Consider the following 23,574-nt stretch of genomic DNA (forward strand, 5'->3'; position numbering starts at 1 on the left):
CGCCAGCAGAACGACCTAAGGGACAACACAGGGGTTTCTGTAACGTAGCCTTGCCTACCTAAAGGGTAAGTAAAAGGAACAGAACCAGAAACCAAGGAGAAAGCAGTGAGCTCACCTGCAGCCTTCGGATCTGAATGTCTGAGAACTTCCTGACACCATTGACAGATGGCACCAAACGGTTGTAGAGAGCCTTGAATGAAACAAGCAGTTGATCAGCACTGCTGGCAAATCCAAAACAGCCTGGCCAAAGTGGGCTGGGATCAAACACATGGTAAGGAAGGATTGTACCTGGTCAGACTGGGTCAGCTCGTGGAACATGCGCGCATCAATAGCAGCAGCCACCAGGTTGTTGGCTGCAGTGATGGCATGGATGTCACCAGTGAGGTGAAGGTTAAACTAGAGGACATAAAACATATCAGTTACCTCATCCTGCTGCAATTTTCATTTATTCCAGCTCACCGCAGACAGATGGAAAGAGGAGTATTAATAGTAATGTTAAAGTGGGTGAGGGTGGAGGGGGAGAGATTGCTCAGTGCAGTATGTGGAAGAGAGGAAAGAATTTCTCTAAAACATAAAAATGCCTCCCCCACACTCATGTCATTTTACGAACTTCTAAAACAAAGCTCCCAAATAAAAAGTTGTTTGTTTTTTTCTTTTCCCCTCCACCAGAACAGTTCTCACAGGCTCCTGGGCACTTAAAAGACCCCACTCAGCACACTCTGTGTTCTGCATTGCTCCTCCTTCACCCTCCTGCTGACCCCCTCATTTGCACAGCAGGTTTCACACACACATTAGCTGAAGCGGCTGCTGCTCCCACAAGGGAGTCTGAGCTGAACTGGAACTAGCAACCTTGTGCAGCACTAGCAGTGGAGCTCTGTGGTTGCACAGAGCTCTGCTTAAGGTAACCACCCAAACAGAGAATCACAGGCAGAGCTTGTAGACCACGTACTAACACAGTGACACTGCTAGTAGTTTTCTTAGTTCTATCTCATTAAAACATAGTTTGAGTGGGTTTGCCTACATGAGTTATCTGACTGCACTATCTTGTAGCTGTGAAGCTGGTGAAGGATCTAGATTGGGTATGAGAGAAAATTTCTTCATGAAAAGGGCTGTCAAGCACAGGAACAGGCTCCCCAGGGAAGTGGTGGGGTCACCATCCTTGGAGGTATTTCAGAAACATGCAGAGGCACTTGGGGACACGGTTTGGAGGTGGGATTGGCAGTGCTGGAGGAAAGGTTGGACTTGGTGATCTTAAAGGTCTTTTCCAACCTACATGATCCTATGATTATGGCAGGTGAGTAAAAGGTGTGGTTAAAACAATCCTCTTCATCTCTAGCAAAGCAGCAAAGGAAGAAGATGAAAAGGGGATAGTAGAAAAGGTGATATGACAGAATACCTTACAACACCATTTTATTGAAGCCTTGTTACTGTGGTCTCAAAACCCACAAAGCTAAAAGAGAATGCAGCTAGTCACACACCAATTATAAATCCTAATTAGTAAATGCTAATTGTTGTCTCATTCTGCATACATACAACAAGAAGCAATTATTATTACCTTTGTTCTGCAGTATGAACTCAAAAGTTTTTCACTTGCTATTTTTTTTCACAGGATGAAAACTGCATGCAGAATTATTAAATGATGCATCAAGATCATTACTGTAACTAGTGACTCCAGATACTTTAATTTTACCAGACATACATTGACTAAAACATCCCAACAAAACTATGTGTATTTGTACCATGTGGGTCATACTTAAAAAAAAGTCATTCCAGCCAGTTTGGTTTCTAGAGTGTGGCTGTTTTCCACTGCAGCACACAGTCAGGTATTTTGGCTTGTCTTACTAACACTCCCAAAGAGGAGGAGGTTATTTTTCCTATCACATCTACTCTTCACACATGCTCTTGGCACGTGACTAAATCAATATTCTGCCTCCTGAACATCTTTATCTTTTGTGGACTTGCCGCATCAATTAGAACAAACAGCCCTTTTGATCGTTTCTACTTTTCTTCCTGAAATTGTCCTGTGTCAATCTACAATGCATGAGACAAAGGCAGAATTCTACAGGCAATTACTCTGAGAGTTCAGAGAGGCACGAGAGCACATGCTACACGTGCTTTTTAATTCCCTGCCTCTAAACACAGAATTTTACTTGTTGCCAAGTCACACCAGAAATATGCTCCAGTGCCAGCCCTCCACAGGCTGAGGTCTTGGCATTGCTGATTCCCAAATTCCTTTTTCCCAGTTCATGTTAATAATCTAAAACACAAGTACACCAAAATAGCTCATGGAAAGAGTCGGTGGCCACCACAGCTGACAGAAGTATGCAATATTCTTCCAAAATTCATTAAGCCATTATCACCTTCATTTCAGCACTGGGAAAATGAGGCACAGGATGTACTTTGCTCCAGGGTACACAACAATTCAAGGCAGAGAAGGGAGGGAAGAGAGGAACTGAGAATTCCTAGCTCTATGAGGTTCCCTGACCATGAAGGCACACTTCTGAAACAACACAAGGATGGTTGTTTGCTAAAAAAAAAACCAAGCTTTGCTGAAACCAAGCACCAAATGCTACACTAGGTCATAAACTCATACATTTTCTAAGTTATCTGACTGCAGTATCTCTTCAGGGTCTGTGAGCTGTGAGGGCAATGAGGTTTTGTATAAAGAATTACCTCTTCCATTGGGACAACTTGACAATAGCCACCACCTGCAGCTCCACCTGCAGAGAGACAACAGTCAGACCACACCAATCCAGGTGTCTCCAGCCCAGCGCTATTACATCTGTTTGCTTAATGGCTCCAAGGGGGCAGCTACCACTGAGCAGCTGAGTTTAAGTCCCAACACAGTACCTTGAAGACAAAACTGAAGAACTTACCCAAAGCTCTTTTTTTCTTAAAATAAATGCACTTGTAACTAGAAATTATGTGAAACTTCAGTGCAGAAGAATAGTATTTCTGAATGCCATCTTTGTCCATTTAGGCCAACTGCAAGCAACAGAACAATCATACCTTTTATGCCAAAAGTTGGCCCCTGAGAAGGCTGCCGAACACAGGCAAAGACATTCTGGTGAAGGTGTGCTCCTAAGGCTTGGACAAGGCCAACAGTGGTGGTGCTCTTCCCCTCTCCCAGGGGAGTGGGAGTTATTCTGCAGCAACAAAGCAGAAAAGACACAATGACATCCTTGTAGTGGGTGAGAATCAAATCCCAGGGATAAAACAGTCACCCAGTGATTGCAGTTAATGAGAATTCAAATTCTGAACTGGCTCATACTTCAGCTAATCTTCATCAATTCAAAACTGGAAAGAGATTGGCAAATTATCACATAACTGCTGACAACTTTCCTCTGAAACAATTTGCTAGTTCCTACTGAAGGCAGGCTACTAGGCCAGGAGAAATTTGGCTAGCAATCAGTCTACTCTTCCTAACTCTGACCTGCAGACCACAACAATTCATCTGCCGGAGAGAAATGTTAAGCTGCATCCCCACTGTTTGCCACAAGTGATCCATCTACTTCCCAAACGACTACATTTTCACTGTGTGATTTACTAAAACCCAGAGCACTCCATACAGTCACCCCAGCAAAAGACAATTCAACAACAAGCCATGCTAATAAAATTTCTTTTAATCTTGTAAGTGATGTCTCAGTTCAGGAAGCACCTACCCAGTAACAACAACGTATTTGCCATCTGGCTGGTTCTGCAGACGTTTCAGCACTGAGAGCTGGACCTTGGCTTTAGTTTGGCCATAGAGCTCCACCTCATCAGGGAAAAGGCCAACTTCTTTTGCAACTTGATCAATGGGCTTGGGCATGCAAGACTTTGAGATTTCAATATCACTTAAAGAAAAAGAGCAAGACGAGTTTATAAGTCAAAGACTTCCACAAATTCCGAGCTTCTGTAGGGAATAAACTACAAACACATAATCTATATATTAGAAGTCAATCTTTAAACCCCCCCTAGTTAAACGAATCACATACAAGTATCAGATACATTACAACAGACACATTCTCAGAGTTGCCTTTTAAAAATAAAAAAAGGGGCAAACCCAAACCAAACAACAACTCCTCTCCTCAATCTCCCCATTTTCCCAAATGCCTTTTGTAGGCAATGTGTTATGATCCCATATGGTATTTTGCATATTTTCAGTTGCTCCTTGGGGATTTGAGCAACTCCTATTTGAAGATACTACTGTTTCGGCATGCCAGACTGAAAATTTTCCAAAATACAAGCTTTTCACTATTTCCTGAATCAGCAACCATCTAGCTGGCCTGAAGTCTGTGAAAGTCCAAGAAGACTTCAAGACACTTCAAGAGATATCACAGCACCACTGCAGCTTAGCTCTGCTTCCTCAGGAAGACCTTAGAATGCTTTAATTTGAAAGCATTACCTTGGAACAGGCATCTTTAGGGTAAGCTGGTTGTACTGGATGGTCCATTTTCCAGGCTGGAACTTCTCCAGAAAACGCTGTGCACTCTCCACAGTGCTCTAAAATGAGCAAGGGAATGCATTAAAGCAACCATCATTGCATGAACCATACCAGTTAAAAAAGAGACCAGAAAGGTTTGCCCCTCCTATCTGTCTCAGTTTGGAATTAAACCAAAGTGCTTTTATTAAAGCATTTGTTAATAATCCAAAATGAGATTCTGCTCACTGTTTTCTTAAAAAGAAAAAAATCCCACCATATCTATATCTCTACTGATCTTCCAGTGCACTGGATTTTTTGGGGTGTTCTCTGCCAGCAGGGTTTCTTCAGCAAAGCATGGAAACAGAGGGAGCTGGTTTATACTGTTACTCTCCTTTTCATCCAATCACCCTAAGGATGGTTTCAGAATTACAGCCAGAGCATTACAGGACAGGCCCATTTCTTACGGCTTTGAGTGACCACATTCAAAAACCCCTAAAAAACCTCCCAAAACTGACCAACCAGAAACCTCTGTCCTGACATTTTCTTGAAGTCCATCTTCTTCCTCAGTTAACTGAATCCAAATTGTCTGGTCTAGAAGTTGGAAATCCTGACTAGATTTTTCAAGAGCAAGAAGGGAGCACAGCTGCTTGGGCAGGTGCAGCAGCAACACCCCCGAAAGCAAACACAGAGGAGATGACCACAGTCTGCTCAGTACCTGCATTAACATGGCCACAGTCATGGGCCCAACACCACCAGGAACTGGGGTGATGAAAGAAGCCTTTTCCTTTGCTGAATTGTATGCCACGTCTCCCACAACTCTTTTTCCACTGGCCTTTGTGCTGTCTGGGGATTTAAGGAGAAAAGTAAGTTACACATCACATTTCAGCACAGCACCAGAGGAGACAGCACTGACTGAAGCTGAAGTCTTTAATTCTGCTGGAGCAAACAAAATAGAAGCTGAGTACCCAGGAAGCTGCAAGAAAGATAAAACAGCTAAGACAAAATCACAAGATGAAGCTGTTATCATCATATTTCACTTGCAGGGTGTCAACAGCTCATGCAACACATCCTCCCATTAAGCACATTTATCCTCAGCCAGACAGTTCTCCCTTTCCTGGGGGATGCAAGCCTTTTCTCAGTGGCTCATCGCCCACAGGGCAGTTTGAATGAGATATAAACCAACAGTCATGAAGAGGTGAGAGATGAAACATGGCTGACTCGTTCTGAACCCCCCAAGTTTACATTTGTTCTGTTCCATTTTGGAGGGCATCTGGGCCTTACTATTGAATAAAATCACCTGGTTTTACAGAAACTGAAGGCACAAAGTGCTGAGCTTTTCAGTTATCACTGCTAGTTTAATGATGGACCAGTAAATACTGCAGTTCACAGAGATCAGTCTTGTCAAAACAAACTTCACAGGTGCCTTAAGAAAGCTTCAGTAGAATAATCTTTCTCTCAGGCAACGTATGTTGTTATATCCTGCTGCACTACATGACCTGACAATTCAGAAGCAGACATAGTGGTTTTTTTTCCAGTGGTGACCTTTAAACTCACCCATAAAGAGAGGAAGAGACCAAATGAATTAGTAAACTAACCCAGCCATCTAAGGAAGTCACTTATTACAGCACATAAAACCAGAAAATTTAAGTTGCTCCTGGAATGGCAGATTCTCACTTCAGATAAAGGACTCTAGGGAGCTTCTAACCAACATGAAAACCTGAAAATAGATTCTAATGTTGTTATATTGAAATATTATATTGCATACAATAAATGTGTATTTGAACAGAACACAATCACTAACTTTCATATACATCTGGTGAGGGGGAGGAGTGGAACAGAAACCAAACTCCCCAACAGCAGATTATGTTAAAACCAAAGAGAGAACAAAAGCCAACATTATTTTTTAGCTGCATTGTTACTGACAATTAGCAGCTTGGATGTTTTGCTGTGTGTTTTAAGCAACAATACTTCTCCCTAAAGCTCAAAGCCTGAACAGAATCACAGCTGGTAACCAGTGTTTCTGCAGCCGCTGTCAGTTTGCTGCCTGAACTGCAGACCAGCTTGGCCTTCCCCCCTAGAGACCAATTTAATTAAGGCTGCAAACAGTAAATAATTTAATTTTATTTTCTTCCAAGGATGCCAAGCAGGCTCATCAGCCATCCTGGCCAGGAAGGCTCTCAGCCCAAGAACAGGGAAAACAAGCTGGCACTCCAAACTGCCTCATCTGTTCCACAGACACAGAGATGAGCACGGGCCAAACAATGCCCCAGTCCCTGCTTCTGTATCTGCACCTCACCCCAAGCACTGCTGAGCACAGCCTAGGAGCTATTCAATTACCTGCAAAATATTCTTTTGAAAGAAAGCTCACACACAATACATGCCATCTCTCCCCATAATTTCACCTTTTCAATATTCATCATCCCACTCTTAAAAAATACAAACTAGTTACAGGGAGTATCAGTGACACTTATAACCATGTTGCAAAAAAGCTGCTCTCATATTCCACTCTCATGGCTTCTTGTTAGCAAGGGCTGCAAAATCCCATAGCAGGGAACTTTGAGGAGAGTTGCTTCCTCCATCAGGACTCAAAGAGGGACACTCCAGGGACTATGATCTTTGGGAATATCCTCTACCTGCACTGCTTTCCCTTTCTGTAGCAAAGCAACTTCTACAGGTCTGCAACAAGGCATCCAGAGTATTTGCTGAACCAGCCCTCCAACTGCACCAGTGGGGAGACACAAATACAACCCAGTTTGGAAAGTAAGAGGCACTTGTCTGCTTCAGTAGACGTTTCAGGAGATTGTTTTTTCCTCTCTACCTACCTGAAGGCAATTTTGTTAATTGCAGTACACCAAGCCAGATGTGGCAGAAGTGTCTCTTCCAGCCTCCAAACCAGCACCCTTGGAGCATTCAGGCCACCCTCCATTCAAAAGCACAACAGCTGCATTTGTATGGTGCTACATGGCTATAACTTGTCCTAACTGCAGCTTGGCAAGACAGCATGAGGTAATTTCCTGATATATCAAATCAGTTTGGGATCTGCATGGATGGGGCACCCTGACTACCAAATCCAGAGATTGCCATGTCCTCCAGCTGCACCTGGGAGGCACCTAGCTGGGTGCACTTACACCCGTGGTAAGGTGTATGTGCTCTCACCCCATCACATTCAAAGCACCATCACAGCTAGCAGCAATGTTCTATCTGCACAGTGACTTAGCTGGAGAAGGCAGCAAGCTGGCTGCTGTTCTTTCTGTGGCACTGCAATTCCCACAATTCTGGTACTCATTTCCCAAAAGATTCACCTGAAAACTTTTTCACAACATACCAGAGGGGAAAAAAGTGAGGAAAACTCAGCAGCTTCAGAAAACCACAGGAAAAAAAAAAAAGAGCCTATTATATCCATCATTTAAAAATGTGACAGTTTCCATGATACTCTATCAAGTCTCAATTACCAAATCTCAATGCCGTTAAGTGTATTCCATGTGACACTGACTGGGCTGGGTGCACAAAGCTCAGATGTCAGTGCACTGCTCAAGGCAGGCTAATTGCAAAGGAACAGGGATGTGTTCTCAGAGATGCAGTTCAAATAAAGCCTGAAAAAAGGTCATACCACCATATATCAGAAACACAATGGGGGTTTTATTTGCAACATGTCAGCTGGGGAGACTCCAACCCATTCTGCTTCATGCACATCAGCAGTGACCTTGTGGGTTTTGGCAAATGGCCTAAGTTTGGGTTGTTTGGAACAAAACCATCAAGCAACAAACAGCAACAGCAGATGACTTTTAGTTTTAATTAGATAGAGGACTAATGTTTTTAAAAGCAGCCTAATGTCAACTTTGAGTAACAAGACCACTGAACAGAAATTTCTTTACATTCTGTTAAACAATGGCAACAAAATGACTGATTAATTATGAAAACTACCTTTTAAAAGCCTTGTGGGCGTAGCACAGAAAGAGTGACTAATTTTCCATATCATTCAATATCTGTAATTTGGATTTAAAATGAGATGAAAACAGAAATTGCCAGACTGTCTGTAGCATCTTTATAAGGAAGGAGCAGCTAAGTGAAACCCTACCCTAAAATCCATTATGTTAAAGCACTTTATTCTATGCCTGAGCCATTGTCACCAATACTCTTGCACAACCTGCTTTGTTTCAAGACAACAGCCATTCAAGCCTAAGAAGTTAATGCTGTGATTCAACAAATCCACAGCTACTTTAGGAGACTGCTTGTCATTTCTGTGCTTCAAAGCGAACTGCTTCAACAGATCCAAGCACGAAGCAATGACAGCAAAGCCCTGAGCTCCGGAGTGACAGCAGTGACAAGCCTTCCCCATGCAGCTGGGGCAAATTAAATGGATATTCTGTTGCAATATTTCGTAGGCCTTCTCTTTTCTCTATTAATCAACAACTTCGTTGAAGGCTAAATCAAAACTGCCACTGATCTGCTTTAGGAGAGTGCTTCAGACCAGTGTTTTCTTTACTTTGGCATTGTCAGAGGTTGTCATCACTACTTAAGACAGACTTAAATGAGAGAGAAGTCCATGTGGACCAGAGACACCAAGGAAACAGTATTCAAGAACTTAGCAACTGCATTATACACAAACAAACACATCCCCACTCATACATTGCCCACGCACCTGGCACATGGTTAATTCCACAGTCTATTACAATTGCACCAGGCTTGATCCATTCACCTTTCACCATTTCAGCTCTACCAGCTGCAACCACCAGGATGTCAGCTTTGCCAACCTATAAAAAAATATAAAAACAACAAACAACTGTGTATTACACTGGCAGGGGGAAAATGCAGAGCTGCTTCTGCAGCAAGTTAGATCAGCTTCAGCTGCAGTGAAACTGTGCTCACCCATTGCCACTGGAGGCATGGAAGGGCACTCTCAGCATTTAAAGGTAGCTGCCAGTTCCTTGGCAAGGACAGATTCCTGCAGCTAGAAATAATGGCCTATTTTCACACTCCTACCCCGAACTATTGCTAGTCAACACTTCACAACCTCCTCTGAACTCCTCCATGATTCCCAAGTGGATCATACAGGCTACATTTAGATAAAATTAAAGCCTTCTGAATATTCTTCTCTTCCTTCAAATATCCCTGCACATTCAGTGCTAGAAATATACCCAGCACTCATCAGACAGCAAGAACTCATCTTGCTCAGCCAAGAACAACCCCTGCACAGAACTAAGCAGCACTTCACTTGTGACAGCACTGTCTTGTGCTTTTCATGTCCAGGACTGCATAACACACAACTCCAGGGGAAGCTGACTGTATTTCAGCACTAATATTCATTCAGGGACTATTCAGTAAATTTGACAGATCCAGTCATGAAGCTGGTGTTAAAGACTCCGACTAAAGCTCGTTGTCAGTTCCTGCACTGCTTCATTCACATTTGCTTAGGAAGCTGCTATCCCTTGGATTTTTTTTTCCTTTAATCTTCAAGGGAGATAAACTATTTTTAAAATATCATTAAGTATGAGCACCTCAATTTTTAATCAACCTAATGATGGTCTTACTGAACAGCAACTTAACGGCGTGAAGCATTGCAGTGTTTCTGATCTACTTTGTGAGTTATATTCAAACACTCCTACTCCCTTTTTCAGCTTTAATACTTGCCTACAGAGCCTGGCAGTGCTGATGGCTCTATGAAATCCAAGTAGGTGGCAGCACAGCAAAACACTATTTCTGTCACTCTCACTGCTGAAGAGGAAAATGGTACCAACTCCCTGTCAGAAAATCGACTGAAAAAAATAAACCAACTGAGAAATCATTTGGCCTAACATTTCTCAGCCATTAGAGCAGAAGACCACCTGGTCTTTCTGGTAAAAAAAAAATCAAAACAACAAAAACATATGCTGTTTTGCCAACCCCTACATGGAGATTAGGAAGGGATGATTAAATTCTCAGCACTCGCTCAAAGACAACAAAAATAATAATTTTATTGTTATAATTAAACCCCTCTAATTAAGTGCCAAAAATAATCAAGATCCTATTCCAGCGGAAGTATTTACACAACCACGCAATGAGGACTGGGAAACCAATTCAGATGAAAGACACCCCAGACCTAATGACTCAGAGCAGCAGCACACTGAGCAGCACTGTGCATGGAGCTGAGTGGCCTGGGACAAATAACTACAGCCTGCCCTTACCTCCTCAGCCAGGGTGGAGGTCTTGGAATGGCACGTGGTGACTGTTGCGTTATTCCAGAGCAGCAGGTCGTGCATGGGAGCACCCACGATCTTACTGCGACCGATCACCACGGCTCTTTTCCCTGCCACCTGGACACCTGCACCACAGAGAGTCAGCAGAGAGCAAAAACGAGGTCACTGTGCAGCCTGGTACACACTAACTCAAACTGCTCTGGAGCCTTGGTCAGTTTAACTCTGGCCCTGGTACTTCAGAATACTGCTCTTCTTTGTTGTGTGTGGTAGGGAATTGCAGTTGGGAGGGAGGAAGGAAAGACCATTTTAACCTAGTTCTTCTACTATTGAAGGCAGCAGAGAATGTGGTATCTCAGCAAAAGTTGTGAAGCAGAGCCTCACAATGTGTGTGATTTCTAAACTTATTGAAGACTACTGCACTCATGGATAATGTATGGATACCTCCTTACCTGTCTGCCTGATAAGTTCCATGCATCCCTTTGGTGTACATGGAATAAAGCAGTCTCCAAGGTCCCCTCTAGAGAGTTTCCCAGCATTGATGCTACTTAAGCTGTATTTTGAAAGAATAAAGGCCAAGTAAGATACCCAGCCTCACTGTTCAAGAGAAAATAAAGAAAAGAGGTTTCTTTCTGGAGTAGCTGTCATGCTCTCCAGGGTTGAAGTCAGTTTACCCATCCACATCCTTCTCAGGTGCAACAGCATTGGTTATTTTTTCTGTGTTGATGGGATTATCGGAGTCAAGTGGCAGCTGCACTATAAAGCCATGAACAGCTGGGTCTGCATTCAAAGAGGCAATGCACTTGAGCACCTACAAGAGCAAACATCAAAAAACTAATGGCTGATGAACTGAAATATGACTGATGCAAAGGATAAAAAACATAATCTTATCTGGATTAAAAGATACAAACTTTATGTTTAGTTTTTCCACCCAAAAGTATAAATCACTTACATTTTTAATTTAAAGAAATAGCTTCTAAAGTCTCTAAATTTTACATTGTTGTGTTTTAGTTTTCTTTAAAAAAAACACAAAAACACCTCAGCAGGTTTCAATTCTTTTTTCATTAGTTAGTAGCAATAGGCAAGTAGTTCTTTTTAAAACAATGACAGAGCAAAGATATCTTCAGCACAACACTGAAGTTATGTATTTTTTCATCGCTGGCTGTATTACTTACATCAGCTTCTGTTGCTGTGTTTGGCAATTTTATGTGATTGGCACTGATCCCAATCTGCAAATGAGAATAACAACAAATTATCTGATTTCTGAATTGACATCCAATTGATCTGGCTAATCTCTCTATCCAGCTAAATCACAGCTGCATTCTGCTACATTTCCCAAGTCTATCTCCTGTTCCTGAGGCTCCAAGTTCCACGATTCAGAAATACCATCAAAGAAAGATTAGTGCTTTGCCTACTGAATCTGTCCTTTAACTGTCCTATTCACTTTTTGACATGAAAAACATCAGCTTTGCTTGACAGCACACTGCCTTAAAATACCAGCAGAAATGCCAGATATTACCTAGGGAAAAATGCACTCATCTGTGTTCCTGCCCTGTTGTAGCATGTAATGTTCTACCTGTGACAAGCACAAAGCAACTGCAGGTACAAGACAGGCAGGGAAGATAAGAACAAGGCCACGGGTCAGGAAAGACACAGCACTTCAGCCAAATGTAATCTGTGATGATCACACAAAAAGTGGCACCAAGCCACACTGCTGTGACCAGAGCAGCCCACTTGGCTCTCAGGTTACACACCTACACCACACTCTTGTAACTGAGAACTCAGGCCAACACTGCTTTCTCCAATACTGGAAAAACTTAGACAAAACAATTGACTTGCATCTGGTTTTCCATATTCAGATCTGGCCAACTGTAGAAGGGTAAAAAGTAGTCTAAAAGACCAAGATTACCTCAGCAGCAGCCTTCAGCTTCATGTTGATGTAGAGGTTTGAATCATCCCGATTTCCAACCTAAGGAAGAAAAGACAGTTGAATTACAGCACAGAATAGAGACCCAGACACAGGATGAGATGGGCTTAACCCTCAGCTTTCTTGGATCTACATCAAGGATACAGAGGTATTCCTGAATTACTGTAAAACACACTGACAAAGGATATAAACATCTGAAGCTAACAGGAAAGTTCTCTCAAGTACAAGGCAGTTAAAGACAAGTTGTCTGATCTCCTGCACAAACTATTTGCACCTGTTGAAAAACCTTAAAAACACAGTGGTCTCAAAAGCAGAAAATACTGCCTGCCACCTGATCTGAGAAAGTTAAATCCTTAGCTAATTAACATCATCATCAGATGCTGATAACACTCAATTATCTGATTAAGGCTTTCAAAAACGTTGGGCCTCTTTGATATTTGGGAATCTTAATTTTATGTACATGTCTGCTTTGATGGAGACATTTCTTTCACTGCTGTTTTGAACCTTGAAAATTTTCCTGCCAAACAAAGAACAAAACAAGGACAAAGTGGTGCACAAAGAAAAAGCAGCAAGTGGAACAAATGCCTGCAGTTTTTGGCAGTACTGGGTGCTCACAGTACAACAGCATTTCAGGAGACCAGTTGCATAATCCAGTATGTTTTGTTAAAGGTAATATTCCTTCTAACCTTAAGAAAACAGGGGTCAAATAAGGAAAAGCTGATAAGCAAGCTCGTGAAATTCTGTTCCCTAGTACTTGGGATCTATCCCTGGTTGTCACATAGACTACAAGCTGCAGGGGTGACCTGATCACCCAGAACACATTGGTTCTTCCTCCCTAGGTACAGATAAAGGAGCTGTCTCCCCTGTAAAGTCTGCTGGATGTAGGAAAAGGTTTGTTTCATACATGGCAGAGAAGCAAGGGATGTCAGCAAACATATATTTTGTGAATAAGGAATTACTGACTACAGGACAAAAAAAATAAAGATTAACTGACTTAATCTTTGAGCTCAGAGGACACCTGATGCCTCCCAAGAACCGAGCACATAATGTATGGTGTGCTACAAATAAGAAACAGATCATTGTCCTGACTTCCCTGAAAAACAGACAGCTGCAAATATCAATATTAGGAGATGAACTCCAAGACCAGATTGTTTGACAGCTTACAAAAGAGTCAAGACAGCCAAAGAGCAAATAGGTTGTAAAGGACTCTGAGACAATTCAGGACTGAATACAGGCCCACAATGAAAATAATCCTATATTGCCACAAGACAGCAATTTTTGAACAGAGTTTATGAGGTCAACAGTTCAGCAGCTTTCATCAAAGCACTACTAAATTTTCAGACCCTCCTTCCTTCCTTCTAAGCATCTGCAGACAAAGTTTCTGTAGAGACAATCTACCTAAAGCTAATGGAAAGGAAAACCAGAAGAAAAAAAACCAAAACAAAACACAAGCACCAATTTGTTCCTGGCATCGAAGAGGAGCACGGCCTTTGTGTGCTATGGTGGTATTAGCACTGGAATCTACAGGCAGGCACCAAAGGCTCTGCAGGAGCTCAAAATACTGAATAAGGACAAAAGTCACTGCTCTAAGCAGCCACTTACATTCCCTCAATCCTTTGTAGACACACAAGTCCTTCCTGTAGCATGACACTTGCTACCTCTAGTCACCTTCTGACCTAAGCACAGTTTCCAGTTTTTTATAGCTGCAAAGGAGAAAAAAATAATGCCAAATGCAGGTCAAACCCCTGTACCTTTCATGTGCTTTTTATCTCTGCAAGCCTTTCTGTGTAGACTCTAACACCTGCTCACTGCTGAGGGATATCCAATTCAGCAAAAGGATGTTGTTCCATCCCTTGTACTCAAAGCCATCTTGGCTAGTTTTAGTTTTGTTTGGGTTCCCTTCCATCCTCTACCCCTCTTTTCTCTCCATGTTTTGACATGACAGCAGACCAGATCACTTAATAAACATCTCATTTGGAGGATTTCTGTACAAACACATCTCTGCAAGCTGCCAAACTTCAGGGCTCACTCAAGTGCAGAAATTTCAAATGGAGTCTACAAGCACTGCTTGCTCTTAATAGGCAAACAGCTTGATTTCACCATTTCACAAACACAACACTCCAACAGAGAACAGGGTCTGAAGAAAGAAATTAAACAACTTAAAAACCCAAAAAAATTGTTGGGCTCTGATACTTGGCAAAAAGACATAACAGGACTGTGTCACCACCTCACAGAGAACACTGTTCCTAATAAAATGCTACCAACTACAAGGCAGCTCATCAGCTGTGCCCTTACCACTGCAAAGCAACTCATATTTTCTGTAATTGGCATTAAAGAAAACAATACCTGTAAAATGGCAAGTCCTGGTCTGAAGCCTGGAAATTTCTCAGTCATCTCAACAACTTGCTGCTTTAGTCTCTCTCTCACTTGTCTGGAAAGGGGAAAAAAATGAAAACAAATACAAGGTAGAAGTTAATCACAGGGCTGAATCCTCATACAGTGATGGAGTTGTTCTGATACAGTCAGGAGTTGTAAAAGTGATGGATGGGCAGACTGGCAAACATGTACTTATGCCTCGAGTACACAGCTCCCAGCAATCTCCAAATAAGACTGATGTCCACACATCACTGAGACACTCTGGAACCAGGTTAATTCAAATTTATTTAAATAACTTTATTTTTTTGAAGTCTACATTGTGCTTCTTCACGGTCTCATGGGATACAAGGGTAAAAAAAAAGGTTCAAAATTTGGCATGGAAACTCTTGGGATTTCAAACTCCTTTCTCAAAAGGAAATCCTCTTTCCCTGTGCTGTACTAAAATTACCTGAATCCCAGAGGCACCAGTTGTTACTGTCACACAAGCTGTCCTGGTAAAGGATTATGAATCTACAATGGTAAAATTCTGGGAAATAACTAAACAAGCAGAAGGTACCCAAAGATAAAGCAGGGAGGGGAATAGGAAGTGGACAGAGGTGAGGAAAAGTCACCAAACCCGGGTACACAGCTCAGGTCAACTCTTCAGTAAAGGCAAGTTTAAGGATACAGTTGTGAAAAACCACAATTTGAAACAGAGCACTCATTGGTTGTTCCAGTTCAGATGTGACCTCACACCCAGTTTACCATGGAATGTTTTAATAATGAGTACCCAGCACTGAAATTAGCCACAGACAGCTCAAAAGTCACTGTTATCACCTCTCGCCAGCCTTGCACCCTCCTCCAATTTCTCAAACACTCTCCAGCCCCACAGGCATAATCCTCCATCAGGGAAGGTTGAGGCCCAACTGCTCCATCTCCTCACCAGGGGCAGTCAGGATTCTGAAAGATCTGACCAGTTCTGCCCATCTCACGGGCTCATGGCACTCTGGAAGGAGCCCGTGGCACTGCACTGCAAATGTAAGAGACACTCAGAAGCAAAAGCCAGGTAAGCAAAAGCTCACATGACATGAGAGGCTTGACAGGTCTGCCCATGTGAGCTCCATCCCACCCCCATTCTCAGAGATGAGAAGGTGCTATCACCACACTCAAATCTACCCTGCACCAAACAGCCTTTTGTATAAAACAGAGGTCTCCTTGTGCTCATTTAGCCTCAGATCAGTATCACCAGGTCTGCTACTAACCAAGTGGGACCAGACTTCCCAGACTGGAGCAGGTGCTGTTGGTGCCAGTTCATTAAAAATGTGAATAGCAGGGGGACAGGGTATGTGGCTGATGCCAGCTGGGAGGCTGTGATTCCTGCATAGAGGAAAACTCCAGGAAAACAAATAGCCAGTGAGGCAACTCTACCCTGCAACTGTGAGCTCCAAATTAGACCTGCCAGAGGCAGGAAGACAGGGAAATGGGAGCAGCACACAGCTCTCTCAATCCAGCAGCACTGATCCCAGGGGACAGCTGCAGCTGGCCAAGCTAGAAGCAGCCCTGAGGCTGTTTAAAGAGAGCCCTAAGGCTCTCATCTCAGTGGGAGTCACAGCCTCCAGCTACACCCCAAATCATGCATCTCTCCTGCTGCATCCTGAATCACGTGGTCAGAGCTCTGCTGCACCCGAGGAGTGGGTTCAGAGTATTCATAGGTGTTTGCACCTGGCCAAGTGGTTCAAAGTCTCATTGGAAGCAACTGTTTTCAGCCTTATTTAAGAAACTGTAGTTCTGAGCCTTCCTTCAGCTGTCACCTCAGTAGAGCACTTGACATCAAGACCAGCTGATGAGTTCAGAAACCAGTCTCACAGCAAACCTTATCCCAGCAATTCTTTGTGTTTAAGTGACAAAAATTCATCTGCTGGGTAGCAAAATCCCCAACTGCCTCTCCTTACACTCCAGCTGTAAGCCCCTAGGGAGACACCAGAGCTGGCTCATGAACAGCCTCTAACAACACAACAATCTCAAGGAGCATCAGAAACCCCCTGCATGTGGCCAGCGAGTGGGGGCTGTGGGCAGATCTCCAAGGGAACTATTTCTGAGGTTTCTGGTGTTCCAGTAAGGAAAGAGCAGCACTGGCTTGAGGCCAGCAAACAAAAAGAAATGCAAACAAACATGAAATATTAGAAAGGGTCCCAGGTTTAGGTATTACTTTTATTGCAGTCTTCTCAGCTGAAGAGAAATGAGCCCACCCAACTTCCTTTGTGAAGCAGGGCTGCGGTGTGCTTTCACCCCCAGCAGCCACAGCTATTCACACATTACATTGCTGTCATTTTCGGTAGTTAGGCACTAGGTCACCTCCCCTTCAGCTTCCGAAGAAAGGCAACACACACAAACATACAAACGCGGTGCTGTCAGTGCGATTTTCTTTAGGAGCCTTGAATAAAGAAATCACTCGTTAGACAGCCACCTAGCGTTGGGTACCCCTGCTCTCCAGTGCTCAAAAAAACCACGTGGGCAAAGGTTTAAGAGAAAGTTCAAGGAAAAAAAAAAAAAAAAGAAATCATTGTTTTTCTCAACAAAAAAAGACTTACAAAAGCCATAAAAATAATCTTTGCAAACTAGCAGCTATTTAGTTACACAGTCTACAAAATTCTGTTGTGGACCTCAGGCCTTCCCAAAGATAAAAGTTCATATTGATAAATCAACACTACTTTTTACTAGCTGTATGAAAATTCTTTTAAGTCTTCAAACAGAAAATTTGCAATTCTATGGGTCTGCTTCCCCAAAAGCCTTCTCTCTGACTCTAAGCCCCTCCTGTGCCCACGTGCCCTTCCACAAACAAATTCATGCAGCAAACAAAAGTCCAGGGTCCACACAGGTTAAGGACGGCACATGGTTCTAAGCATACAATGCAACAGCCAGCTCCAAAGATTAAAGAACTGTTGGCATTTCTTTCTCTGGACTGCAACAGTGAGCTGAATTTAAATTTATTAAGTGAATTTCCCAGAAATTCAGACAAAGGACAAACCACACTCCTTTAGCTCTGCTGGAAATGGAGAGAACATGACTCCCATGTCAGCAGAACCCCACACCCTCCTGTGGGATTACAGACACAGTGCTCAGCTGGTGAGCACACACAGCACCATGCTGAAGATGACACCAGCTGTGTTTCTGTCCCTTCTGTGAGTAACAGGGTCAAGGGTCTGTGCAAAGAGTGCCAAACACAGGACCTGGCAAACACCTCCTCAGAGACAGTGATGCTCCAGAAGAAGCCTGTCCCCGTGGGTCTGGCTTTACTGCCTGGATCACAGATTCCCCAAGGGTTTCATAAACATGCAGCAGAAATGCTCCTGCTGTAGCCCTGCAGAAACAGCTGCATGAGGCTGATGGTCCTCCCCAGGTCCTGCTCCTGGTCAGAGCTGTTGTCCCTGCAGCCATTCCCCCTTACAGCCTCCAGCACTGCCACTGCTCACCTCCTGTTGCTCCCATGACCAACACCACAATGTGGAAAAACAAACTTTCCCATCTCCAAACCACCATGGCACCACATCCAAGCTCAGGACAACTGCATTATCTTAAAATGCCGTGAGGGGACCGCAGAGAAGAATGTCACAGCACATCCCACCTGCACCCAAAGGAGGCACAGAGGAGTCTCTCCTGAGGGAAGTCACAGCTTGGCTCAGTGAGTGGCACTGAGATAGGAAATACCTGGGAAAGACCTGAACACTGCTGGGAATTCAACAGATGGCCCCAGTTGCAGGAAGACATCATTTAGAGCTGGAATGAGTTCACAGGTCTCCCTCCCTCTTGTCTCATGCTCCATCACTGCATGCTCCTGGCACACAGTCATTATCTCCTAGGTAAAATGCCTGCTACTTTCTACAACTTCCACACTCACAAGGTTTCTTAACCACCTTTTTGGTTGTGTCAGCACACAGACCAGATAAATACATGAAGACATTTCTGCTTTTTTAGATGCTTTTTCATCATGTCCAGAATTTCAGTCCCAGGTGGGCCTGAGAGACAGGTAGCAACTGAGGCACTTTGCAAATGTGGATGACTGACAACAGAACAACAGAGTTTAACACAAAGCTGAGTCTTTAAAACTTGGAAGAGTTTGCCCCAAACATAAGTTATGATACCACTTTCCCATGCTGCAACATGCATGCAGGCCTGCTTCCCAAAATGGATACTGCATATAATACCCTACTACCAGGTGATTTCATCAGAGGAAAACACAAGAGCAATAGGTAAGGACTCAATCACCTTCGGACTGAGTGGCTGCAAGCACTCCAGACAATATTCTAGGCCCTATCTACAAAGGTTTGCCTTCTGAAGAAATTATACTGAGAATTTACTCATTCCACAAAGGGGGACACAGCAGTCCCCACATGTTCTTTGCTTTCCCTGCAAGGTGCTGATGTGCATAGATCACAGATCTGTGGCCCTGCTGTTGACCAGACAATGTTTTCTCCTCTCTTATCAACTCTTTAGAGCAGTGTCCCATTTTTTTAAACTGAGTCTGCACAGCACTGAACACAAGGGTTCTTGCTCGTATTTGGGGACACCAATAGCACTGGCAGTTCACTTTAACTCAGCCCATCCACAGTGTGGGACCCTCCAGTGCAAGCCTGAAACACTGTGGATAGGATCTGGTAAAAGAAAGCTCAGAGAGCAGGGAATTTTTTCCACTTCAGGCTATATTTACCCAGAGTTACAATAGGAACTCTGAGGGGAAAAAAAAAAAAAAAGGCCCAGACTGAAAAGGCTGAGGAGTTGTTTGCTGCACTGTTACCTCCAGTTATAAGTTCAGCCTGATCACCACTTTATTGAGCACTCTAAACCCAAAGCACTACCTGGCCCACCCCTAGGAGCTGTGAGGGGTGCTAAATCTTCCTTGCCATCACAACTCATCAGCCACTCTTCCACAGCAGAAATGCTGGTCCACTCCTGGTCCTACCAACCAATTCGGGCCAAGCCAGAGGTTTCCACACCTGGCTCTTTCAGATGGTAAAGCTTGAACTCACAGCTCACTGCAGGGCACATGAACTGTAAAGAAGAGCCACTACCATGTTTTGCTCTGATTATCTCTCTAGACACAGTAACACAGATTGTTTTTTCTTCTGGGAATACCAGCAATAAAAGGTGGAGAATACTGTAATTTTATTACCTTCAACCCACCATATCCTGCATACTTAAAGCACTGCTATTCTCCCTCCCATTAGTCCTTTGTTTATTGTGCTGTTATACAATAACTCATCTTTCGTAACTCATTTGCCAATGAGGTAAATTTAACTTGTAGCAAAATCTAAGGCAGAATTACCAAACAGCCACTCAGACAAGCAGAGGAAAGCCATCCTGAGATAACCAGCCAACTCAGATTGACACAGAACCATCCAATATTTAATATATTTCACAGACTGTGCAAGCTTCTTGTTTGTACTGACAGAAGCAAACTAGATGCATTTTGATGTTGATGCATCAACATCAACACCAAAATCCTACAGAGAAAACAATGCTTGCTGTGTTCATCCCATGCCCAGCCTAAACACATTTTCCATCCTCACAGGTAACACCCAAAGCCACTGAAAATGTCAATTTTCCTTTGTACCTCTTCTGAGCCTTCCAAAGATTTGAACTAGCTTTATCACTTCATCAAGTTTTCCTTATTTACAGAGGCAAGGGAACTCTCTCAAAGTACTTATTCTCTTTACATGTTTCACAAGAATAAGAATGCCAGTATCTATCTGATTTTTGTTTAAATAGCTGGCATGATTGTCAATTAGGTATTTTTTCATGTATTTTGAGTTAGGAGTGCTTGGTGGCCGGCGGAGAAAGTTCACAATACTTATGAGCTTTGATTTAAAACACACACAGAAACCAGCATTACATAGCTGAACACTACTTGTTTGATTCAACTCATTTGTCAATATTTGAGTAACTTACAAATAAACATTTTTCTTGCTTAAAGGGTAAAGTAACAAAATCCACCCCCTACAAGACAGTAATTGAAAACGTTTTGCAGCTGATGTAAAGTCAGGGACATTCCCTCTCTACAACAGGCAGTTCAGTTGAAAATTCATAGAAAAACCACATGCCTATCACTTCTGCTGCTGCCAGACTCTTGGCCTGGAGGTGAACTCTGGACAGTGAGAATCCCTTGGACCAGGACTTCTCCAGGGGTCTGGAAGAAAGGGACAGCTGTCTCCAGTGTGGACAGCTCAATTCCTCATGACTCCTTCAAGTACTCCACCAGAAAAAGGCAGAACTACCTAAGGCCCGTAGGGAGCAGGTGATGCTTTTGCTATATTGAACATAAACACAGCACAAATTAAGGAACTGAAGGACAGCTGAACAACTGAAATTATTTTTCCATTATGTGGCATCTTCAGCTCAAGATTTGATGACTCTGGAAGGCAGACTTCAGCCAAACACCTTAAGAGATGTGCTGGAAGTTAATCAAACCTTTCCCCTGCACGTGGCTGTTAAAAGTTCATGCCTCTTCCCAGGTATTTGTACATCATGAATGTCCTCTGAGAACTGGTAGTTTACAGCTGCTACTATAGTACAGAAGATAAACAGAAATAAAAAATTTCACCCCTATATCTTTAAAATTGAGTAATGCAACATGCCATACCAAGGAAGCTAGAAGTTTTAATGTGAATTATCATTGTACCCAAACTAGCATCTTTCCAGGACCTATTGCACTTCAGGGTAACTTTCTATAACAGGAAAGAAACCCACAACAGGCAAATCATTAAGTCCCACCAGCAGCAAGCACAGCCACTACAGAGTGTGCTGGCCCCAACACTGCAAAAAGCATCAGGTGGAATGAAGCATATGAGACTGAGACACTGCAATACACAGGTGGTACTGACTCCAAAATTACCAGGTAAAAAACATGCAAGCAGCCTTTCCTCGTGGATATTCAAATTCAAGGCACATTTAGGCCTGCTTTTCAGTACTGCTCCACTGTTGGTTAGATGGAGCTGTGTCGTACACAGCAATACCTAAGAGGAGGACTAACTCCTTTACTGAGATTATTTCATACCTTTTCAAATGTAACCTTTCTATCTGAATTCCCTGATTGTATCCACAGGAGATACCCAATGAACCTACCTAACCGAACTCTGTTTCCACAGAATCTAACAGAACCACTACACTGCATTTCCCCCAGGATTGGTGAAATTTATTTGGCTTTCTTGCCAAATGTGTGTGTTGAGTGGCAGCAGGAAAAACAAGCAAAGGTTGTTTTTTTTTAAAAGACACAATGCAGGCTCACTTACACCCAGGGCTTGGCAGCTAAGTAAATGCTGAAAAGCATGGGAACACTTTTTCTTTCAAGCTTTCCCAAACCCCTTAAACAGCTTTGGCAGGACACCTGTGACCATTCAGCTATGTGCTATCCAACATGTAGATTAACTTATTTGGCCTTGAAGAGGAATAGTCAACGCCTGTAGAGCATAAAAACAGAGCCCATACCTCAAGCACATGTTCCCCACTCCTGCTCATAAAGCATCCCACCAGCCCAGCTTGCACGCACAGAAGCTGTAGGTCAGCCCGTGGCTTCACACCTGCCTGGGCTCTCATCCCATCGATGCTGAGCGGCACCAGGCGCGTCCCGGGGCTGCCAAAGAGACCCCACCACACGCACCGCTGCTTTCTGGGGAGCACTGACAGCACTTTGCACTCTCCTTGAGACCTTTAGCACTGTACTTCGTCTAATAACTCCCAGTTTACAGCCAGGAAGAAGCGAGCTTTGGCTGCAACGTAGTGAAAAAGCTTCCAAACCTGCTTCGTCCACAGAGCCACAGTAAAAGCCCCCCCAGCCCCATCCCGCTGCCAGCACACCAGGGGGCTGCCGGGGCACCCCTCAGCTCCCCGGCCACACCGAAGGGCAGAAGCCCCGCGGCTCCGGGACTTTCCCGCGCGAGGGAACCCGGCCGAGCTGCGGGCAAGGCGGGCGGCCCCGCTACGTACCCGGAGACAATCTTGCCGCTGAGGATCTCGGCGGGAGCCATGGCGAGGGCCGGAGGGCGGGCGAGCAGCGGGCCTGCAGAGGTGAGCGCGGCGGGGCTCCGGGGCACTCTGCGGGACGCGCTATCGCCGCCGCCGCCTCACTCCCGCCCCACGTGGCCCGAACTTCCCGCGGCCCCGACCCCGGCCCCGCCGCGCAAGCGCTGCCCCCGTCCCGCCCCTCGCGGCTCCCTCAGACCGGGCGGCGTGCCGGCGCCGCTCCATGTCCCGCCCCTCGTGGCTCCCTCAGACCGGGCGGCGGGGCCAGCGCCGCTCCGTTTCCCGCCCCTCGCGGCTCCCTCAGACCGGGCGGCGGGGCCAGCGCCGCTCCGTGTCCCGCCCCTCACGGCGCCCTCAGACCGGGCTGTGGGCCGGCGCCGCTCCGTGTCCCGCCCCTCGCGGCTCCCTCGGACCGGGCTGCGGGGCTGGCGCCGCTCCGTGTCCCGCCCGCGGCCCGGCTGCAGCGCTGGGGAGCGGGGCCGGGCGCCGCGGCGAAATGGCCGCCGAAGCGGCCTCCAGAACGCCTCCGAGGCAGCGCTCCCGGGCGTGCCCGGCCCCTGCTCCGCGGAGAGCGGGAGGGAGAGGGCAGCCCCGGAGGGAGCTGAACGTTTCAGCTGAGCTGGGCTGCGCGCAGCGAATAAATAGGGAAATCCCACATCGGTGTGAGAATAATCCGTGTTTCTTTGTCCTGTGGTTCT

At 44.5% G+C, this 23,574-nt stretch overlaps 1 protein-coding gene across 1 annotated transcript in view; it reads right to left on the reverse strand.

Annotated features, from left to right (window-relative positions):
• Window positions 1–23,070, reverse strand: part of MTHFD1 (methylenetetrahydrofolate dehydrogenase, cyclohydrolase and formyltetrahydrofolate synthetase 1) — a 40,375-nt gene extending 17,305 nt beyond the window's left edge. The window contains exons 1-15 of the mRNA XM_038138523.1: window positions 22,841–23,070; window positions 14,852–14,936; window positions 12,488–12,547; window positions 11,754–11,807; window positions 11,253–11,389; window positions 11,031–11,131; window positions 10,570–10,706; window positions 9,048–9,159; window positions 5,121–5,248; window positions 4,388–4,485; window positions 3,663–3,836; window positions 3,010–3,146; window positions 2,674–2,720; window positions 289–396; window positions 116–190 (exon numbers count right to left, since the gene is read on the reverse strand). Of these exons, the coding sequence (XP_037994451.1) occupies window positions 116–190; window positions 289–396; window positions 2,674–2,720; window positions 3,010–3,146; window positions 3,663–3,836; window positions 4,388–4,485; window positions 5,121–5,248; window positions 9,048–9,159; window positions 10,570–10,706; window positions 11,031–11,131; window positions 11,253–11,389; window positions 11,754–11,807; window positions 12,488–12,547; window positions 14,852–14,936; window positions 22,841–22,881 (1,494 nt within the window). The 5' untranslated portion in view covers window positions 22,882–23,070. The remainder of the gene's footprint in view (window positions 1–115; window positions 191–288; window positions 397–2,673; window positions 2,721–3,009; window positions 3,147–3,662; window positions 3,837–4,387; window positions 4,486–5,120; window positions 5,249–9,047; window positions 9,160–10,569; window positions 10,707–11,030; window positions 11,132–11,252; window positions 11,390–11,753; window positions 11,808–12,487; window positions 12,548–14,851; window positions 14,937–22,840) is intronic.
• Between the last annotated feature and the right edge of the window lie 504 nt (window positions 23,071–23,574).

This window comes from Motacilla alba, chromosome 5, assembly GCF_015832195.1.
Source record: "Motacilla alba alba isolate MOTALB_02 chromosome 5, Motacilla_alba_V1.0_pri, whole genome shotgun sequence".
NCBI lineage: Eukaryota > Metazoa > Chordata > Aves > Passeriformes > Motacillidae > Motacilla > Motacilla alba.